The sequence below is a fragment of the Tachyglossus aculeatus genome, chromosome 21 (genome assembly GCF_015852505.1).
Source record: "Tachyglossus aculeatus isolate mTacAcu1 chromosome 21, mTacAcu1.pri, whole genome shotgun sequence".
Classification (NCBI taxonomy): domain Eukaryota; kingdom Metazoa; phylum Chordata; class Mammalia; order Monotremata; family Tachyglossidae; genus Tachyglossus; species Tachyglossus aculeatus.
Window position 1 is genome coordinate 76,280,766 of NC_052086.1, and position 22,249 is coordinate 76,303,014.

The window sequence follows — 22,249 nt, forward strand, 5'->3', positions numbered from 1 at the left end:
AGGGGTGGGATTAGAACCCACGACCTCTGACTCCCAAGACAGTGCTCTTTCCACTAAGCCACCCTGCGTCTTGTGTGCAGACAAAGTAGAACACAACAATAAACAGTGAAATTCCCTGCCCACAACGAGTTTACAGTCCAGCTGGGAGGAGACAGACACCAATACAAATAAATAAAATTACAATTATGTACGTAAGTGCTGTGGGGCTGGGAGGGGGGAAGAGCAAAGGGAGCAAGTCAGGGTGACACAGAAGGGAGTGGGAGATGAGGAAAAATGGGGCTTAATCTGGGAAGGCCTCTTGGAGGAGATGTGCCTTCAGTAAGGCTTTGAAGGAGGGGAGAGTAATCGTCTGTCTGATATGAAGAGGGAGAGTATTCCAGGCCAGAGGCAGGATGTGGGCTAGGGGTCCGTGGTGAGGCAGGCAAGGGGGAGGCAGAATGGGAAGGTTTAAATTCTCTCTGGCTTTAACTTGAAAGAAATAGTTCTTCTCCTACCTTTCTGTCTTCTCTTCTGTCTCCTTTGCCGATTCTTCTGCTTTTCCTTCCGTCCATTAGTTGTGGTTGTTTCCCTGGGCTCAGATCTGGGCCCTTGGGCTTTCCTTTTGTGTGGATCATGTCTGCTCACATGGTTCCATTTTTGGGATGACTTCTAGATATATATTTCCAGCCCTGCACCCAACCTCTCGCCTAATCTCCAAGAAAAGCAGTGTGGACTAGTGGAAAGAGCACGGGCCACGGAGTCAGAGGACCTGTATTCTCATCCTGGCTCAAACACTTGTGTGAACCTGGGCAAGTCACTTCGCTTCTCTGGGCCTCGGTTACCTCATCTGATAAATGGGGTTTCAATACCCGTTCTCCCTCCTACTTAGACTATGAGCCCCATATGGGATCTGATTTATCTTGCACCTACTCCAGTGCTCAGTACAGGACTTATTATCTTTAAGCACCATATTTCTTCCGATCGCATGGTTAGCCCCTGTGGTTAGTCTGCCACTACATGAAGCTCAACATGTAAAAAGCTGAGTTGTCATCCCCTTCAAACTCTCATTATCTCCTGCAATCCCCATCACTGTCAAAGGCATCACTCCCGCCGCCCGCCCCAACCCCATTCTCTCACACTTGCAATCTTCCCGTCTTCTCTGACTCATCTGTCTCTCTCTCTCATTCCTCACATTCATCGACTGACAGGTTTTCCCCTGGTAATATTTCACGGTTCCATCGCATTCTCTCCAGTTGCAAAACCAATGCCCCAATCCAAGCTTTTAACTACTCCATTCTGCGCTCCCAGTGCCTCTGGCCTTTTTTTCATTCCTGACTATCGTTGGATCACAGACTCTTTGAAGGAACGGATCCTGTCTTGTTTTCCTCTCTTTACTCTCCACAGAGCAGTACACAGGGACCTCTTATTCAGTATTCGGTAATTTGGAATGAATGAATGGCCAAATTTCTAACCCAGCTCACTCAATTTAATTCTGTCCATATGAAAATCAGGGATCTTGGCCATGTGGAGGTCGATGAGCTGTCTGGCACTAGAGATAATGAGTATTATTAAAGTCAAACGTGACCATTTTTCTGAGTAATAATAAAAATCTGCCTGGCCACACCCAAGCCATTCATACATTTCAGTCCGAAACCATTTTTGGAGGGCTGAAGCTAAAGGACTAATATGACGTATCTGCTTGTACCTCCCTTCCCAAAAAGCTTTTGAGAATCAACCTTGCTGCTTTTCCATAGATCATATAAGGACAACTCTTTCCTCTGGGTATTTTAGGCATTTTTGCTTCTTAAAATTTTGCTCACAGGCTAGTCAGTCAAGTTCTGTCTTTGATTGGTTTCCTAGATAACCAGCAGTAGCACCTTCCTCTTTTGTCCTGCGATTCCTAATCTTCCTCTTTTATTATTCTTTCATTTCATTATGCGTTAAAGCAATTGTTGGAATAAGAGTTATAGGACCAGTAGATTTAAAATTTGGGGAACTAAAGGGCTAGTTGAGGTAAGATGACACAGCATTTATTAATGCTATTTCAGTGCAAATTTTAATCCACGTACTACCACATCATTCACCACCATACGCCTAGTCCTAGAGGAAGTTGTCGTGAGCCTTGACTTCCTTCTCCTTCCTTCTTTTTTTTTTAAAAAAAATGATATTTATTAAGCACTTACTGTGTGTCCAACATTGCTCTAAGCACTGAAGGTAGCATATTCTTGCAGCCATGGCTACATAATGGGATTTGGGGGATTTTTTTCTATTTTTGGATCAGTAACAAAATCAGCTCTGTCACCTGTCTTCTGTGTGACCTTGGACAAATCACTTCACTTCTCTGGGTTTCAGTTCCCTCATTGGTAAAATGGAGATTAAGACTATGAGCTCTCCGTGGGTCATGGGCTGTGCCCAGCCTAATTTTCTTGTATCTACCCCAGAGCTCAGTATGATGTCTGACTCATAGTAAACCTGAACTAGTGAAAAGAGCGAGGGACTAGAGGTCTGGAGATCTAGGTTCTAATCCCAGTTCCACCACTTGCTGGCTTAGTGACCTTGGGCAAGTCACTTCTTTTTGCTTCAGTCTCTTTATCTGCAAAATAGGGATTAAATCCTACTCCCTCCTACCTAGACTGTGAGCGCTTTGTTGGCAAGGGATTGTGTCCAACGATATCCGCTTGTGTTAATCCTAGCACTTAGAATGTGATTGGCACATAGTAAACGCCTAACAAGTACCATTAAAAAACCCCCCGAAACAAAACAAAAAAACTTTCCTAGGCCTCAGTTTCCTCATCTGTCCCTGGGAGGGATATAATTTCTCCATGACTCAGTTCCCCCATCAGCAAAATTGGAATGATAATTCCCTTTCTTCTCAGCCCCCATCATTAGAAAGATGTATCATGGGCAAGCAGAGAGAGAGAGAGAGCGAGAGAAAGAGACCCTCTCTCATAGAAACAGTTCCCTGTCAGCAGCATGGTTGTTGAATATAAGGACATCTCCACGTGCTGTATGCCACATTTACTTGCGTAATTGCCTCCACCATGTAATTTTTTCCCCATTCTCTCCTGCCCCCTGATTTTTGAGGCGGTAATAAGTTTTGTTTTTGGTACATTCCAGGAATTTGTAAGGAGTTCTAGTAGGAGGAGGAGATGGGTCGAAAGCGGTAGCACCAAAGAGCCAGATCACTCTGGGGAAGGGAAGTTTCTTCTTTAAAATGATCATGCAAGGAGGCGGCTGGGGGGATGGGGGGTAGTTACTGTAATTCATTGAGTTAAGGGAAGCAGCCTGGCCTAGAGGAAAGAGCACATATCTGGGAGTCAGAGGACTTGAGTTCTAGTCATTCATTCATTCAGTTGTATTTATTGAGGGCTTACCGTGTGCAGAGCACTGTACTAAGTGCTTAATGTATGACCATGGACAAGTCACCTCAATTCTCTGTGCTTCAGTTTCCTCGTCTGCAAAATGGGGATTCAATACCTATTCTATCTTTTAGACTTTGAGCCCCATGTGAGACCTGGTTATCTTATATCTACCCCAGCACTTAGTACAGTGCTTGGCATGTAGTAAGTGCTTAACTGTTAATAATAACAGTTATTATTATTATTATTACATACCTATTTTAAGCAGCATTTGGGAGAGTGCAGTAGAAGAGACCCAGTGTCGAAAGCACTACTTGTATCTTTCTCTTCCTTCATCCCATTCTTATTTTTCCTCCTCATCTTTTTTTTCTCCTGCTCCTCTAATTGCTAGATTTAATTATGTGACCTCACGTTATAGCCCCTTACCTGTGTTACTGTTATTATGCAGAAAGGTGAGGCAGCTATGCAAACAGATATGGCATCTTCTCTTCCCATGTTGCTTGAGGGCCAATTGAAGTCCATTCTAATTTCATTATCAAGCTCTAGAGTAACCTTGTTAAGCCTAAAGAGAAGGCTTTTTTTACTTCTCTGCAAGGAAAAAAAATGAAGAAAATATATGCTGAGTTTTGTTTCTTCTTGTGAAGGCGTGTTTTCATTAGCTGTACTTGCCCTAGTGTGAGAGTGTGCCTCCTGCCTTATGCCAACAGGCCTCAGATTACCTGACGTTAAAACTAGAGTGGTTTTGGTTCTGTTGACATTTCTCTGAAGACCTCTCTCTCAGTGGGGAAATGAGATATTGTGGGGGTTTTTTCCCTTGGTACATATCTGTGTGGAACATAAGCGAATGTTAGCAGGAATTGTTTTGAACGAGCCAAACTGTTTCTGTAGGCACAGTTTTTTAATGGTATTTGGTAAGTGCTTACTATGGGCCAGACATACTAAGCACTGGCGTAGATACAGGCTAATTAGGTTTTTGCTTGTTTTTTTTGATGGCATTTATTAAGCGCCTACTATGTGCAGGTTGGACACATTCCATGTCTCACGTACTTAATCCCCATTTTACCGCCGGCCCACGTCATCCCCCGGGCCTGGAATGCCCTCCCTCTGCCCATCCGCCAAGCTAGCTCTCTTCCTCCCTTCAAGGCCCTGCTGAGAGCTCACCTCCTCCAGGAGGCCTTCCCAGACTGAGCCCCTTCCTTCCTCTCCCCCTCGTCCCCCTCTCCATCCCCCCATCTTACCTCCTTCCCTTCCCCACAGCACCTGTATATATGTATATATGTTTGTACATATTTTTTACTCTATTTATTTATTTATTTATTTTATTTGTACATATCTATTCTATTTATTTTATTTTGTTGGTATGTTTGGTTTTGTTCTCTGTCTCCCCCTTTTAGACTGTGAGCCCACTGTTGGGTAGGGACTGCCTCTACATGTTGCCAATTTGTACTTCCCAAGCGCTTAGTACAGTGCTGTGCACATAGTAAGCGCTCAATAAATACGATTGATGATGATGATTTTACCGATAAGGGAACTGAGAGACAGAGAGGTGAAGTGACCTGTCCAAGGTCACACAGCAGACAAGTGGCGGAGCTGGGATTAGAACCCAAATCCTCTGACTCTCAGGCTCATGCTCTTTCCACCACGCCACGCAACTTCTAACCACATCTCACTAATCCCTCTTCCAAGCCCACCCATTAGATTGTCAGGCTGCATTTCTGGCTTTTTTTTTCCTTAAATTGCCCCCAGCCTGACACATTATTTTCTGTGAGCTGGTGGAACAGAATGGGAATGAGGGAGAGCCTTACTCCTGGCCATGCAGGTTTGATGAAATCATGAGGTAGGAATAGGTTGGTGGTGTTCTGCAAAAATAGATTTTCACACTTGTCAGTTTCTTTTCCCCAACTCTAGGGCTTAAGTATTCAGTTGGACAGCCATTTATTTGGATGGAGGGGGTTCCTTTCAAAGGAAAGCAGAGAAGTAGTGTGGCCTAAGGACAAGAGCACAGACCTGGGAGCCAAAGGACTTGGGTTCTAGTCCCAGCCCCACCACTCGCCTGCTGTGTGACCTTGGTCAAGTCTTTTAACTTCTCTGCGCCTCAGCTACCTCATCTGTAAAATAGGGATTGACAACTGATTACCTTATATCTACCCCTGTGCTTAGTACAGTGCCTGGCGCACAGTAAACGCTTAACAAATACAATAAAAAGGCAGAAAACCTTTCCGGTCTTTAGAACATTGCTCTGTCCAACTGAAGCGCTTAATAAATACTATTGGCCGATTAATTTTGATGCGCTTTCACACTCACCTCCCCTGAGCTAATGGTGACAGCTATCAACATCGCAGTTGTCCGTAACTTGGAAGGGTTGGGAGAGAGGAAAAGAGTGGAGGAAGGTGATGAGACGAGATGAGGGATGATTTTTAGAAAAGTCCCCTCTTGCCTTAGGGGCAAGTACCGATAGAAGACTGTGAGGAGGAATATGACAGCCTCTTGCTATCACAGCCTGACACTGTGAAGTGTGAAAAGCTGTCTTTTTTTTTTTTAAACACAAACCAAAGTGAATACCAAGGAAACAAGTGTTTTCATTCAGTTATATTGTGGTGCCATTACAGATAAAACCTCATTAAAATGTGTCAGGCATCTAATAAGAGAAAAAAAGGCCCTGCCAATTTGCCTTTTAGACTGTGAGCCCACTGTTGGGTAGGGACTGTCTCTATATGTTGCCAATTTGTACTTCCCAAGCGCTTAGTACAGTGCTCTGCACATAGTAAGCGCTCAATAAATACGATTGATGATGATGATAGAAATACAAAAAGGCTAAAATCAGAGTTAAGGTGAGAATAGTTTTATGGACAACCATACTATATATAGTAAGTGCTTGTCTGCCATTGACTTACTCAGCAATCAGTGGAATTTATCTAGTTCTTCCTGTATGCAGAGCACTGTACTTAGCTCTTGGGAGAGCATAAAATGATGATGGTATTTAAGTGCTTACTATGTGCCAGGCACTGTACTAAACAGAAGTGTTGGTAGATACAGTCCCTATCCTTGGGGATCTTACAGTCTAGATGGGGAGGCAGACATTACAATGAAGTAGGGGAAATGGTTGAATTGTAAGGATCTATACATAAGTGCTGTGGGGCTGAATATCAAGTGTTTAAGGGGTACAGGTCCGAGGGTATTAGTGACATGGAAAAAAGGGTGAATAAGGGAAATCAGGGCTTGGCTAGGGTAGGCCTGTTGGGAGAAGATATGGTTTTAGTAGGGCTTTGAAAGTGGGGGAGTTGTTGTCAGATATAATGATGATGATGGTATTCGTTAAGCGCTTACATTGTGCCATGCACTATTCTAAGCCCTGGGGTAGATATAAGGTAATCAGGTTGTCCCTCGTGGGGCTCACAGTCTTAATCCCCATTTTACAGATGAGGTAACTGAGGCACAGAGAAGCTAAGTACTTGCCCAAAGTCACACAGCTGACAAGGGGCAGAACCGGGATTAGAACCCACAACCTCTGACTCCCAAGCCCGTGCTCTTGCCACTAAGCCACGCTGCTTCTCATAAGAAGGGGGACGGAGAAACAGGTACTGAATCCCCATTTTACGAATGAGGAGACAGGCACAGAGAAGTTCAGTGACTTGTCCAAGGTCAAACAGAAAGCGAGTGGCAGAGCTGGAATTAGAATTCAGGCCTTCTGACTTCCAGGCTAGTATTCCACACTAGTTCACACTGCTTCTGAGGCCTTTCTTGATTAATCTCCACACCTCCCCAAGTTATTTCTCTCCTTACTGCTGCTTCAGCACTTCTGTACCCACTAAGCACTGGCGTATTTATGAACATATCTTTTATACCCTGTTTCATAAGCACTAATTCATCTACTTATTCCTTTTTCTGTCTTCCTACTGTCTGTATATTATTTTAGTTTCTGTCCCCACCATTGCAGTGTCAACTCCTTGAGGGCAATGATCATGTCGTCTTAGACTGATTTACTTTCCCAGAGCCATAGTACATTATGCACACTGAACTGGTCAATAAATACTGCCGATTGCTTGATTGAGCATAGGTTTTTCCTTTATGCCTTATTTTTATTTTATGATATTTGCACAGAAAATAGAATGGATCGGGTTTTTTTCTCCATCTTGTGCTCTGCAGGAGCCCTTTGAGGTAAACTGTTCTATATCTTACATTACATTTTACCCACGTCAGATTGGCGATCTTAAAAAAGAAACAACACTGCTCTTTACTTTACACTTTTCTACTTGGCTACTTATATGATATAGCCAAATCATCAATCGTATTTATTGAGCGCTTACTATGTGCAGAGCACTGTACTAAGCGCTTGGGAAGTACAAATTGGCAACATATAGAGACAGTCCCTACCCAACAGTGGGCTCACAGTCTAAAAGGGAGAGACAGAGAACAAAACCAAACATACTAACAAAATAAAATAAATAGAATAGATATGTAAATAGAATAGAGGATTAGGACAAATAAACTCTGGCAATTTAATTGGTATCTTTGATGAAAGTGTGCATCTTGGAATACTTCTTTCTACACCGGTAGTTGCTTTTTCAGTTCAGTTATGCAGAATGTAGTACTGAAGCCGTGCGATTATTCCAAGTTAGTAGCTGTTTTTTTTAAAAAAAAAATGGAAAAACTCTGTCAAGGAGAGAGTGCTTTTGGATTCTCCTTGTAATGCAAAGTGAATTGAATGCTGTCCACTTTAATTGTCAGGTGATGAGTGGATTTTTGGATAAGTGCCCCAGAAGAATGCTTTTGGGGTTCCTATTGATCACATTCCTGAAAAGGATAGAAGCTTGCAAAGTGCCCGTTCTACAAAACACGCTGCCTCACAAATTGGCGAAAGCCGGTTTCTCCCGCTTGTCTGTGCCCATTTGTTGTAGCTAATAACCTATGCTAACATCATGGGGAGAAATCAAAGTTGGACTTTTTTCCCTGGCTGATGAGGGTCAATGGATTTGGATTTATTGAGCCCTTACATTGTGCAGGACACGTACTGAGCGCTTAGGAGAGTGGATAGAGTACAATCCTGGGAATCAGAAGGACCTGGATTCCTAATCCCGGCTCCACCGCTCATCTGCTGGGTGACCTTGGGTAAATAACTTAACTTCGCTTTGCCTCTGTTACCTCGTCTATAAAATGAGGATTAAGACTATGATCCGTGGGTGGGGCATGGCCTATGTCCAACCTGATTAGCTTGTATCTATCCCAGCGCTTAGTATAGTGCCCAGCACTCAGTAAATGATTAACAAACACCATTAAAAAAAGACTACAGTATAGGAGGTGGTAGACATGATCCCTCCCCACAATGAGTTTACAGTCTAGAGGAGGAGACAGACATTAAAATAAATTATGGGTGACATTAAAATTAATTGTGGGTATATATATATATATATATATATGCATATATATATATACATATAAGTACTGCGGGGCTGAGGGTGGGGTGAATAAAAGGTACAAATCCTAGTGTAAGGAGAATGAAGGGAGAGGGAGTAGGGGAAATGAGGGATTTGTTGGGGAAGGCCTCATGGAGAAGATGTGATTTTAATAAGGCTTCAGAGGTGGGGAGAGTAACGGTCTGTCGGATTTGAAGGGGTTTGGATATGAGTTCCAGGCCAGAGGCAGGAAGTGGGCGGGAGGGTCAGCAGTGAAACAGATAAATTGAGGTACAGTGAATAGGTGGGTATTAGAGGTGTCAGTGAGCCGGATTGTTGCAGGAAATCAGTGAGGTAAGAGAAGCAGGAACAAGGTGATTGCTTTAAAGCTGATGGTAAGGAATTGCTTTTTGATGCAGCCGTGGATGGGCAACCACTGGAGGTTCTTGAGGAGTGGGGAAACATGAGCTGAATGGGTTTTTAGAAAAATGATCCGGACAGCAGAGTGAAGTATGGACTGGAGTGGGGAGAGACAGGAGGCAGGGAGGTCAGCAAGGAGGCTGATGCAGTAGTAGTCAGAACCTGAATATCTGCTGTGTGTCCTTCTTCTCTGTGCCTCATTTACCTCATCTGTAAAATGGGGGATAAGACTGTGAGCCCCACGTGGGACAGGGACTGTGTCCAACCCTATTTGCTTGTATCCACCCCAGCGCTTAGTACAGTGCCTCACCCATAGTAAGCACTTAACAAATCAGATAATTATTATTATTATTATAAGTACTTGGATCAATGTGGTAGCCGTTCAGATGGACAGGAAAGGACAAATTTTAGCAGGTGTGAAAGTTTGAGCCGCCAGGATTTGGTGACAGATTGATTATGTGGGTTGAATGAGAAACAGCATGGCCTAGTGAAAGGAGCACGAGCCCAAGAGTTAGGCGACCGACTCTGCCACTTGTCTGCTATGGACCTTGGGCAAGTCACTTAACTTCTCCATGCCTCATTACCTCGTCTGTAAAATGGTGATTAGGATTGCGGGCCACTGCACTACATCCAAGCTGATTTTCTTCTATCATCATCATCATCATCAATCGTATTTATTGAGCGCTTACTGTGTGCAGAGCACTGTACTAAGCGCTTGGGAAGTACAAGCTGGCAACATATAGAGACAGTCCCTACCCACCAGTGGGTTCACAGTCTAAAAGGGGGAGACAGAGAACAAAACCAAACATACTAACAAAATAAAATAAATAGAATAGATATGTACAAGTAAAATAAATAAATAAATAAATAAATAAATAAATAAATAGAGTAACAAATATGTACAAACATATATACATATATACAGGTGCTGTGGGGAAGGGAAGGAGGTAAGATGGGGGGGGGGTGGAGCCCCCCCCAGCAGTGAGGCTTAATGGAAAGAGCACGGGCATGGGAATCAGAGTTGTGTGTTCTAATCCCATCTCTGACACTTATCAGCTGTGTGACTTTGGGCAAGTCACTTAACTTCTCTGTGCCTCAGTTACCTCATCTGTAAAATGGAGATTAAGACTCTGAGCCCCATGTGGGACAACCTGATTGCCTTGTATCTACCCCAGCACTTAGAACAGTGCTTGGCAAACAGTAAGTGCTTGACATATACATCATTAATTAAATTAAACTCTTAGTACAGTGCTTGGCACATAGTAGGCATTTAACAAGTACCATTAAAGAAAAAAAAATGAGAGAAGTGAGCTGATGATAGTGTCCAACACTTCGGGCCTGTGAGATAGAAAAGATGGTGATGCTTTCTACAGAGATGGGGAAGGCAGGGTATGGTTGGAAGATAAGAAGTTCTGTTTTGAACGTGTTAAGTTTGTGGGATTGGCAGGACATCCAAGTAGAGATAACCTGAGGCAGGAGGAAATACTAGACTGCAAAGAAGAATGTAGATTTGTGAATCATCCACATGGAAATGGTAGTTGAGGCCTTGGGAATGAATGAATTCTCTAAGAGAATGGTGGGTAGATGGAGACTGGAAGGGGACCCAGAAATGAGCCATGATGGACTCCCACAGCTAGGGTGGGAAGAAGAACCCGTGGAAAAGACTGAGAATGAGTGGCCAGAGAGATAGGAGGAGAACCAAGAGAGGACAGTATCAGCGAAGCAAGGTTAGATAATGTTTCCAGGAGAAGGGGGTCATTCACAGCTGGGATGTCGAGGAGGATAAGGATGGTATCGACCCAGGTGGATTTGGCAAGAAGGAGGTCATTGGTGACTTTTGAGAGGGTGGTTTTGGCGAAGGGAGCAGAAGCCAGTTTGCGGGAGGGGGCAGGAGAGAATTGGAGGAGAGGAATTTGAGACAGTGGGTGTAGACAACTTGCTCAAGGAATTTGGAGAGGAATGGTGGGAGGGAGATGGGGCAATAACTGGAGGGAGCCATGGGGTCAAGGGAGGGTTTTTTGAGGCTACACGAGCATGTATGAATTAACGAAACACAACTCTCTTCCCTTGGTTTTGATAGAGATTATCAGCTAAAACAAACATACAGATATGCATGGGCAAACCTACTTGGCTATGTATATTCAGATTGTCTGAACCATTTCGGGGGCATATAGGAGCCGGAGGGCAAATAATACATTGTAGCCACGAGTATGGTTATTTCCTTTAGTGCCTCATCAGTCTTTTGACTTTGACAAGGTGGCGGGGACAGGTACCCAATAACCCACACATTTTGGTTTGTGGGGGATGCAGTTTGCCTTATTGGATTAGAGCAAAAATAATAGGTGCCCAAGCTTCCTTTTCTTCAGAAAATTGGAAACAAAGGCAGGAAGAGAGGAAGGATAAAAATATGCTGAGGATTTGTAAGCACAATTTTCAGATCTGCTCACAACTTTTGTAACCATCCACTTCAAAGTTTCCTTTTGGCACCAAAATGCATCAGCAGTGATCTATTTGTAGAATAGAATCCATAATCTCTTATTAATGTAAATCAAAGATATGTTTCTCGGTATTGCATGGCCGAGTGAAATCAGAAATTGGTTTTACCACTTAATTTCCCTTTTTGCGTGAGCAGATTAATTATACTTATGGTTAAGCATGTACACGGCACTTGATGTTGGGAAGATTTACTTTCATTCATAAGCATTAATGTAAATATTATACTGGAAATACTCCAGATCAGTTCTCCTCTCTAATAATTCCAGGGTGGGTTTTTTGTGTTTTTTTTTATTTTTTTGTGTTTGTGTGTGTGTATGTTTGTGTATGTGTGTTTTTAAGAAATAGAGATGGTAATCATGGAGCACTGCAGACTGTCTGAATTGGCCATCTCTGCAGTGACAGAGCAGAACACGACGGACGAAGAAAAGAGTGCGGCTGCCTCAGGGAGCGAGACCTCGCAGTGGAGCAGGTACTCAGTGATCTCCACGCCCTTCCTCTTCCCCCGGCATAGACAAGTGAAATGACTTACCCAAGGTCACACAGCAGACAAGTGGCGAAGCCAGGATTAGAACCCAGGTCCTTCTGATTGCCAGGCCTGGGCTCTCTCCACTAGACCATGCTGCTGAGCCCTCGCTTTATCAATCAGTCAATCAGGGGTATTTATTGAGCGCTTACTAGGTGTAGAACACTGTACTGAGCGCTGGGGAGAGTCCCGTGCAACAGAGTAGGTAGACATGTTCCCTGCGCATAATGAGCTTACAATCTAGACAGGAGACAGATATCAGTATGAATACGTAATCAGTCAATCAGTGATATTTATTGATGGCTTACTATGTGCAGAGCACTGTACTAGCTGCTTGACTTATGGGTAAGAGCTCAGACTTGGAAGTCAGAGGTCATGGGTTCTAATCCCTGCTCTGCCACTTGTTAGCTGTATGACTTTGGGCCAGTCAACTTCTTTGTGCTTCAGTTCCCTCAGCTGTAAAATGTGGATTAAGACTGTGAGCCCCACATGGGACAACCTGATAACCTTGTATCTACCCCAGTGCTTAGAACAGTGCTTGGCACATAATAAGCACTTAACAAATACCATCATCATTATTAGTATTATTATTATTATTATTACTAAGCCCTTGGAAGGGTACAGTACATCAGAATTAGGAGGCACACTCCCTGCCCATAACAAGTTTACAGTCTAGTTGGGGAGACAGACACTAGTATTAATAAGTAATTTATAATATGAAATTTAAAGATATGTACATAAGTGCTGTGGGGTTGGGGGTGGGGTGAATATCAGATGTCCAGAGGTCTCAGATGCAAGTGCGTCTGACAGTGCAGAAGGGTTAGAAAGCCAGGGAAGAGTGGGCTTAATTAGGGAAAGCCTCTTGGAGATGTGACCGTAGTAATGCTTTGAAGGTAGGGACAGTGTTGTATTTAGAGGAGGAGTGAGTTCTAGGCCAGAGGGAGGTGGTGAGAAAGGGGTTGGTGGTGAGATAGCCCCGCCACCCTCTCCTGGTCCTGAAACGAATGGGCTCTTGATTCATGAACAGAAATGTGACAGGACAGTAGGGTGAAGTGTAGAAACTGCTGGCATATGGATTGTGGGGAGACAAGCTAAAGAGCACAAAATGGCCTGAGGTCTGGCAGGGCCTGGAGAAGCTGGCCCTATTTGATCTAGGTATGAACTGGATTTCAGAGAGTGGTCCATTCATTCGTATTTATTGAGCACTTACGGTGTGCAGAGCATGGTATTAAGCACTTGGAAGAGTCTTGTCTTATGCCGTCAAGTCGTTTCTGACCCAGGGCGACACCATAGACGCATCTCTTCCAGAATGTCCTGCTCTCCATCTGCAGTCGTTCTGGTAGTGGATCCGTAGTTTTCTTGGTAAAAATACAGAAGTGGTTTACCATTGACTCCTCCCACGCAGTAAACTCGAGTCTCCTCCCTCGACTCCTTCCCATGCCACTGCTGCTCAGCATTGGTGAGTTTTGGCTTGTAGCAGGTTGCCTTCCCCTAGGTAGCCACTGCCCAAGCTAGGAATGGAATGGATAGGCCACTGCTTGACTCTCCCTCCCGTAGCTGAGACTGGTAGGGTACTGGAAACTCTCCAGGTGCGACCCTGAGAGGGGCTTAGGAGAGTATGGCATAACAATAAACAGACACATTCCCTGCCCACAACGAGCATACAGTCTAGAGGGGGAGGCAGACATTCATATAAATGAATAAATTACAGATCTATACTACAAAAATGTGGCGGGACTGGGAGGAGGGATTGCCACAGGGAGCAAGTCAGGGTGATGCAGAAAGGAGTGGGAAAAGTGGAAAGGAGGGCTTAGGGAAGACCTCTTGGAAGAGAAGTGCCTTCAGTAAGGCTTTGAAGGGTCGGAGAGAATAATTGCCAAGTTATTGCTTTATGATTACTGCCTTCTGTCCTTACCTAGTCTAGAATATCTCAGTCTTTTGTCACCATCATCGTAGGTAGAAATCTAGCATTTACTTTTTTTTTCAAATGGTACTTGTTAAGCACTTACTTTGTGTCAGGCACTGTACCAAACAGTGGGATAGATTCAAGCTAATCAGGTTGGACACAGTCCCTGTCCCACATGGGACTCCCAGTCTTAAATCCCCATTTTAAAGGTGAGGGAACTGAGGCACAGAGAAATGAAGTGACTTGCCCAGGGTCATCCAGCAGACAGGTGGCAGAGCTGGAATTAGAACCCACGCCGATTCCCCAAGCCCAAGCTCTTTGCACTAGGGTACTCTGCTTTTCCTGATTTTTTTTTTGAAACCCACTATTATTTCTAGTGGCTAATTAACAGTTTTCATGATGTTACCTGAATTTTAAAAAAATCTTTGGGATGCAGAGTATTTTTAGGGGAATCCTTATTGTCTCTTAACCTCACCCGTGGTTACCGATTTCATAGGAAAAGTTATCATTCTGGCCATTAATGGGAAAGAATATTCTATGTTTGAAGCTCAGTAGTTTTCCCTGTCTTGTTAATTGTAATTCAATCAATCGTAATTCCATAAATGTCTAGATTATCTAAATAGTAATGTATATTTAGTAGAGAAAATATGTGTTACAGAGATGCAGGAACTCTTTCTAATCTAGACTAAGTTAAAAAAAAATGTATTTCTTTTCTCCACACACCCCTCCCCCCCCAACAAAAAAAAACATGTGCATTGAAGCACTATGCTAGTATTTGCTCTGTGTGAAATCATTTAACATTTATTGAATATCCGCAGTGTACCAGAAGAATACACAAATTAAAGCTCATTTTAGGCTGGGAACTTGGTTACTGACTGTGTTATATTGTACTCTCCCAATCGCTTTGTACAGTGCTCTGTGCACCGTAACAGCAAAGTAAATATGATTGTACGATTGAAAGGTTCAGTGAAGAAAGGGTCTTCCTTAGAGTTGGTGGAACCAAAATTCTGGTTTTGCTGACACTAGCAGCTTCTAAGCATTCTACATAGCTGCTCTTGGTATAATATATCTCTGGCATTTCTTCACTTGATTTATAAAGAGTAGCTTAATATTAGACGGTGTTCTGGAACAGATCCCAAACAGAATATTACCATTTAAGCGGCTTACGCTTCAAAAAGGAGTCAAAGGTTGGCCATGAGAATTGTGTAATAAAGGACTTTGGGCTTCTTGCTTAGAAGTTGTTTTTGACATCCAGGGTGGGTAACATTCTGCCTGAGCTCCGTCTTGGCATCCGGAATTGTATACAATAGTTTGTCTATTAAGAAGTTGAAAAAGAAACCACAAGTAATGGATTTACCAAGAGTTAAGTGCCCTGAGCCTACCTGGTGGAAAACTAATACATTTTAGCTGCATTACATACCATGGATCAACTGTAAGCCTGCTATTTTGGAATTTAGATATGCTGGACCAATTCACCTATAAATAGAGCATTTGGGATATGTGGTTTGTGGACAGGCATGGGCAGTGAATATATTAGAGAATCATTTAGCTGCAAACAGTTCATCCAAAGTCGGAGGTCTTCCTACTGAACGTTACCATTAGGGCGATGTTTGGCCCAAAAAGCTGCTTCTTCGACAGGAGTGTATCTTAAAGAACTCTGCTGAGGAGAGAACAGAGAAAGTAAGCATACTACCTTGCTAATGATCCACTTCTAGGCGGCAAATGATAGAAAAGTGGTTTCAGATTGTCCTACTTTTACTTTCTGTCTTGAGGAGAGGAAGAGATCAAGTCTAGTGACACCTTTCTAAGACTCACAAATGTGTTCTTAAAGGAACTGTTATATCGTTCTGTTCCAAGTGCGTAGTACAGTGTTCTGTGCACAATATGTGCTCAATACATTGCCTGATTGATTGAGCTGGTTATTAGCAAAATCGAGAACAGCATGCCCCTTTGGGAGACAAAGACTGTTTGATGTGATTATCTCCTGTTTATCCCAGTGTCTTGTACAGTGTTCAGCAAATAGTAAGCGCTTAACAAATACCACTATTATCATTGTCATCATTGTTATTATTAAGGAAATGGGTTTAACCCCCTGCTACCAAAATCCGTATTGCTCTCCGTCTTACATTGGACAATCTCTGCAATATTTCCATCATAATTTTTAGTAATCACAACTTCTGTGCAATTTTATTATTAATGGTAATAATAGAGATGTCCGTGAAACACTTACTGTATGCCAAGCACTGTGGTAAATGCTGGGGAAGGTTCAAGATGATCAGGTCTGAAAAAGTCCCTCTCCCATAAGGGGTTCATAGCCTAGGAGAGTTGGGGAGGAGAATGGGTATTCCCTATTGTAAAGATAAGGAAGGAGGATGCAGAGTGGTTAAGTGACTTGCCCAAGGTCCCACAGTAGACAGGTGGCAGAGCTGGGTTTATAACCAGGATCTCCCGATTCCCAGTCCTGTGGCTCTGTCCTTTAGGCCACAGTTAATGCATATTTTAAAAATTCCAGCCTGCTGTTTTTGAGATTCTGTGTGCGGTAAAGCAGAAATAATCTGGAAACCACCTTCTTGATTCAGACACCTCCTGAGTACATGTTTCACCCACAATTCCACTTGTTTTGCAGCTGAAGTACACAATGTTCATGGCCACAATACCACAGTTCTTTATTTTTTTTTAACCGTTTCATTCTTTTGATTTTTTTTTTCTGAACCCTCGCCGTGCAAATCCTCAGCAGTTGTGAATTTGGAGTGTTAAAAAGTAAATTTATCAGATGTGAAACTGGCAATCTATAAACCACATTTCGTAAAAGGACCGCTGAACAGAAAGCTACTGCATCACTGATGGAAGAAGATAAACTCTGCTAATTGAGAAACCATCCAAGTACCCTCAGACTGATACAGTTTCTCTTTCACAGGCCTTTCCTAGATATGGTCTATAATGCAGTGGACAGTCCTGAAGATGACTATTATGCTCTCTTTGTGCTGTGTCTTCTATATGCCATGTCTCATAATAAAGGTAAGACTGAGTTCTTAGTTTCTCTTCATGTGACTGTGGATGCTTGAAAACATCTCTTCCCAGACTTGCCTATGAGCTGAAGAGAACATAACATTAGCAAGACCCACATTCCCTGTCCCCATGGTGTTTACAGACAGAAATTACTTCCAGAGCATAAAGGCCAAAGGAAGAACAGGTATATAAGAGGAAGCAGTACATTACACATCAAGATGAAACAGCTGAACGAGAAACAGAATTTAGAGATAAATACGTACATAAGCTAATGAGTAAGAATATGCATACATAAATCAATGATGAAGATGGGATTACATTTGATTCGATTCAGTTGTATTTATTGAATGCTCACTGTGTGCAAAACACTGTACTAAGCACTTGGGAGAGTACACTAGAACAGACACATTCCCTGCCCACAACAAGCTTACAGTGTAGAGGGGGAGACAGATGTTAATAAAGATAAATAAGTTACAGCTATGTACATAAGTTCTGTGGGGCTGGGAGGGAGGATGAATTAAAGCTCACAAGCACTGAGCATGTGTCCCGGTCTGACATAACTGGGGTGTTGTGAATCAGTTGAGGAAGACCTCTTGGAGGAGGGGTGATTTTATAAGGTCTTCAAAGCTGGGGAGAGCTGTGATCTTGTGGGTTTGGGAAGGAAGGGAGTTCTAGGCTGGGGTGACAGAGGGTGAGTTTGGGAGGAGCAGAGAGTGAGAGCTGGGGAGAAGCAGGTGATAAGGGTTAATAGGCAAGATGGAGCGAGCTGGCCAAAAGCCTTGAACGAATCAAATCAATCAGTGGTATTTATCGAGTGCTCACCGTGCGCAGAGAACTGGACAAAGCGTTTGGGAGAGTACATTAGAGTTGGTAGGCGTGATCCTTTGAGATACTGCACATCGAGCATAGGAGTTTTCAATCTCGTCAGATCAGTGGTAAGAAGTTTCTGCTTGCTGTGGAGGGAGATGGGTAACTCTTTGAGGATTTTGAGTAGTGGAGAGTTGTGTGCCAAGCAGCACTGCAAGAAGATGATTTGTGCAGCAGCATGGAGCTTTCCTCTTCATCCAAACTGCCGCCACGTAAACCCAAGCACTTCTCCTAACCCACCTTGATTACCGGATCAGCCTCCTTGCCGACCTCCCTGCCTGCTGTCTCCCCACCCCGTCGGTACTTGACTCTACTGCCTGGATCATTTGTCTATAAAAATGTTCAGTCCGGGATTCCCCACCCCTCTAGTACCTCCAGTGGTTGCCCATCCTCCTCTTTATCAAGCAGAAACTCCTTGCCATCTGCTTTAAAGCACTCAGTCACCTTGGCTCCTCGTACCTTACCTTGCTGCTCTCCTTTTCCAACCCAGTCCGCACACTTTGCTCCTCTAATGCCAACCTACTCATTTTACCTTGATCTCGTCTATCTCTCCGCTGAACTCTCACCTACATCTCGCCTCTGGCCTGAAAAGGCCTCCCTTTCCACATCCAACAGACAATCATCTCCCCCATTTCAAAGCCTTGTTGAAGGCACATCTTCTCCAAGAGGCCTTCCTTGACTAAGCCCTCATTTCCTGTTCTCCCACTCCCTTCTGTGTCACCCTGATTTGCTCCCTTCATTCACCCCTCAGCCCCACAGGACTTACATCCATATCTATAATTGATTTATATTCATGTCTCATTATGGGTAGGGAATGTGACTGTTACAGTATCATATTGTACTCTCCCAAGCACCAAGTACCACACTCTGAACACAGTAAACACTCAATAAATACCATTGATTGACTGAAGGAGGGTGAGGTTAGAAGCAGGACAGCCATATGACCGGGGCTTGGGACAGCTGGTAGCTTTTTGAGTGGAGAAGAAATGGGCAAATCTGAGAGAGGGTAAGATGATAACTGGGGGTATCCCTCAAGCCTCATTTCTGGGTCCCCTTCTATTCTCCGTCTATGCCCACTCCCTTGGAGAACTCATTCACCCCCATAGCTTCAACTACCATCTCTATGTGGATGATTCCCAAATCTACCTCTCTCCTTTTCTGCAGCCTTTCGTTTCCTCAATGAATCCAGGGTAATATTTGAGCACTGTTTATGCTCAGATAATGTGTGCAGAGTACTAAGCGTTTGGAAAAGTAAAATACTATAGAATTGGTATTTACCTAAGTCTTGTGGGCCTGGGGTGCACAATAAAGCATTTTATTAGGGGTACACAGCCAAGTTCTTAGTCAACACAGAGGGGAGGGTGGATAGGAAAAATAAAGGGCTTAATCTGGGAAGGCCTCTTTTAGATATGATTTTTAGGAGCGTATTGAAGGTTGGAAGAGTGGTAAGATATTGGATATGAAGTGGGAGGGAATTCCAGGCCCGGGGGAGAATGTGGGCGAGGGGTCGGTGGTGGGCTGGATGAGATCAAGTTTAAAGACAGTAGGTTGGTGTTAGCAAAGCCGAGTGTGCTGGTTGGGTAATAGGAAATCAGTGAGGTTTTAGGTAAACAGAGGGAGTTGATTGAGGGCTTTAAAAGCCTCCTGCCTTTAGGACATTTCTACTTGGATATCCTGCCAACACCTCCAACCTAACCTGTTCGGAACAGAACTCATCTTCTTCCCACCCAAACCCAATCCTCCCCTGTACTAAGCGCTTGGGAGAGTACAATGAAATGAATAGCCATGATTCCCTACCCATAATCCCTAATACACTCTAGCAGGGAAGGTAGCCACTAAAAATAAATTATAAATAGGTGGGAGCAGTGGGAGAATAAATTGTCTGAATCTCTTGGAAGAGGGAGAGAAAAGTTGGCCCCATTCCCAGGTGGTAGAGGTCGGGAGCAAGCAGAGAAAGGAGCTAATGTACCAGATGAAGTTTTTGAAGGTTTCTGATGAAACTTGGTTTCTCCAGTAGTAAATACTTAGTGTTTGCCAGCTATTTAACAGCCAGAGAGTTCCAAGAGAGGCAGTAGGTGGAGCCCAAAATCCTGCTGACAACTCAACCTTTGGGAAAGAGCCAGCATCGGCATAGTCTTGGCTAATTTTGTGACCAGTTTGCAGTTGGCCGAAAGTATCCTGATTTCCATACTCAGTCAACTAGCCCCCTCCTACCCCACCTCACTACTCTCCTCCTGCAGCCCAAGCCCATACACCCAATATCAACCTACTCACTGTGCCTCCATCTCGTCTATCTCTCCGCCGACCTCTCTCCCACTTCCTGCCTCTGGCCTGGAACTCCCTTCCTCTTCATATCCAACGGACAATTCCTTTCCCCACCTTTCAAACCTTATTGTAAACACAGCTCCTTCAAGAGGCCTTCCCTGACCAAGCCCTCCCCTGACTAAGCCCTCATTCCTTTTTCTCTGACTCCCTTCCGTGTAGCCCTGATTTTCTCCCTTTATTCACCCCTCCCCCGATCCTCAGTCCCCCAGCACTTTTGTACATATCCATAATTTATTTTTATAAATGTCTGTCTCCCTCTCTAGATTGTAAGTTCGTTGTGAGCAGGGAGTGTGTCTGTTGTAGTGTATTTTTCCAAGTGCTTAATACAGTGTTCTGCACACGGTAAGTGCTCAATAAATACCATTGATGGTACTGGCAGAAGTTACCAGTGATTAGAAAAATGACACCTTACATATGGTATTAGGTTGGTCCATGGGTCTCAAGCCAGGTGTGCTTAGGCCAGTAATGAATCATCATCAATCATATTTATTGAGCGCTTACTATGTGCAGAGCACTGTACTAAGCGCTTGGGAAGTACAAATTGGCAACATATAGAGACAGTCCCTACCCAACAGTGGGCTCACAGTCTAAAAGACTGCCCAGGCTAGGTTTGACCAATGCTAAGGTGATTTGCCAAAAAATGCTTCAGTCACTCACATTTACTGAGTGCTTACCGTGTGCATAGCACTGTATTAAGCGCTGATGTGAAGGCCCCTTGTGAAACTCACAGTAGGTTATTGCATCATTTTACTGTGAAGTTTCATGATCATACTCAGTTAAGCAATCAATCCATTTCTATAGTGCTTACTGTGTGCAGAGCACTGTATTTAGTGCTCAGGAGAGTACTGAAGAGTCGCTTCATTCCTGCCATCGAGGAATTTATAATCCAAAAGGGGATGCATATCAAAATAAACTTCACTCGGGAAGCAAGAGTAGAAGGATATGTTCGTAAGTGTTGTGGGGGTAAGAAGAGTATCAGAGCACTTAAAGGATGGGAACCTAAGTGCATAGGCACCCCGGAGGGAGGGAGAATTGGGTGGAGTGATGAGAGGTTAGTCAGGGAAGCCTTCCTGGAGGAGATTGATTGATTGTTATGATTTTACTAGGACTCTGAAGATTGGGAGGGTGGTGGCCTGTCAGAGATGAAATGGGAAGGAATTTCAGGTAGGAGGGGAGGTCAGGAGCAAGAGGCTGATGGTGAGAGAAATGAGATCGAGGCACTTAAGTAGGCTGGTGTTTGCCTGCTGGGTTGTAGTGGGACATGGGCGAGGTTAGGTCGGAGGGGAGATCTGATTGATTACCTTAAAGATGATGGTGAAGAGTTTCTGTTTGTCATAGAGCTGTCTGGGAAACAACTGGAGAAGTCCAAGGATTGGAGAGATGCGTGATGTGAGATGAGAGATATCAGACCGTCCTTTGTGACTCAATTTAATGATCCATTAGCCCTCCAACCTTGTAATACAGTATCAGTCAATTGTATTGAGCATTTGCAGTGTGCAGAGCTTTGTACTAAGCGCTTGGGAGAGTACAGTATAACAGAATTGATAACGTGTTCCCTGCCCACAATGAGTTTACAGTCTAGAGAGGGAGACAGACATTAATATAAATAAATGTATTACAGATATGTACGTAAGTCCTGACGGAGGGGTGACAATAATAGAGCATATTATCCCTGCATTAAGGCTACTGCATAAGTTCTCATTCTTTTATTTTCTGTTAATGCCATACCTTATTTGGAGACTTTTGACAGTTGCCATCTGCTGACAAACACTTGGTTATGTTTTTCAATGACCGAAGATAGCTGTAGTGGCATTGGTTCATTCCATCAAAAAGATATGGTTTATTGCTGACAATTTATATCATCAACTTTGAGGCCTAGCAGTTTTCAGTTTAAATAAACACTTTGGAAGTAGGGCTTTTGTTATTGTTAGGTGTTCTCTTTGAGGCAGCAGGAGATTCCATGCACTTAATC

General features: G+C 43.6%; 1 protein-coding gene across 8 annotated transcripts in view; it reads left to right on the forward strand.

The window, feature by feature from the left end:
• The window catches only part of CLEC16A (C-type lectin domain containing 16A), a 257,225-nt gene that overhangs the window by 73,395 nt on the left and 161,581 nt on the right, over nt 1-22,249 (forward strand). For 6 of the 8 annotated variants that reach the window (XM_038762218.1, XM_038762222.1, XM_038762219.1 and 3 more), the window contains 2 exons: nt 11,987-12,116; nt 16,994-17,094. In XM_038762218.1, the coding sequence (XP_038618146.1) occupies nt 11,987-12,116; nt 16,994-17,094 (231 nt within the window). The remainder of the gene's footprint in view (nt 1-11,986; nt 12,117-16,993; nt 17,095-22,249) is intronic. The other 2 variants (XM_038762220.1, XM_038762224.1) reach the window with 1 other exon arrangement.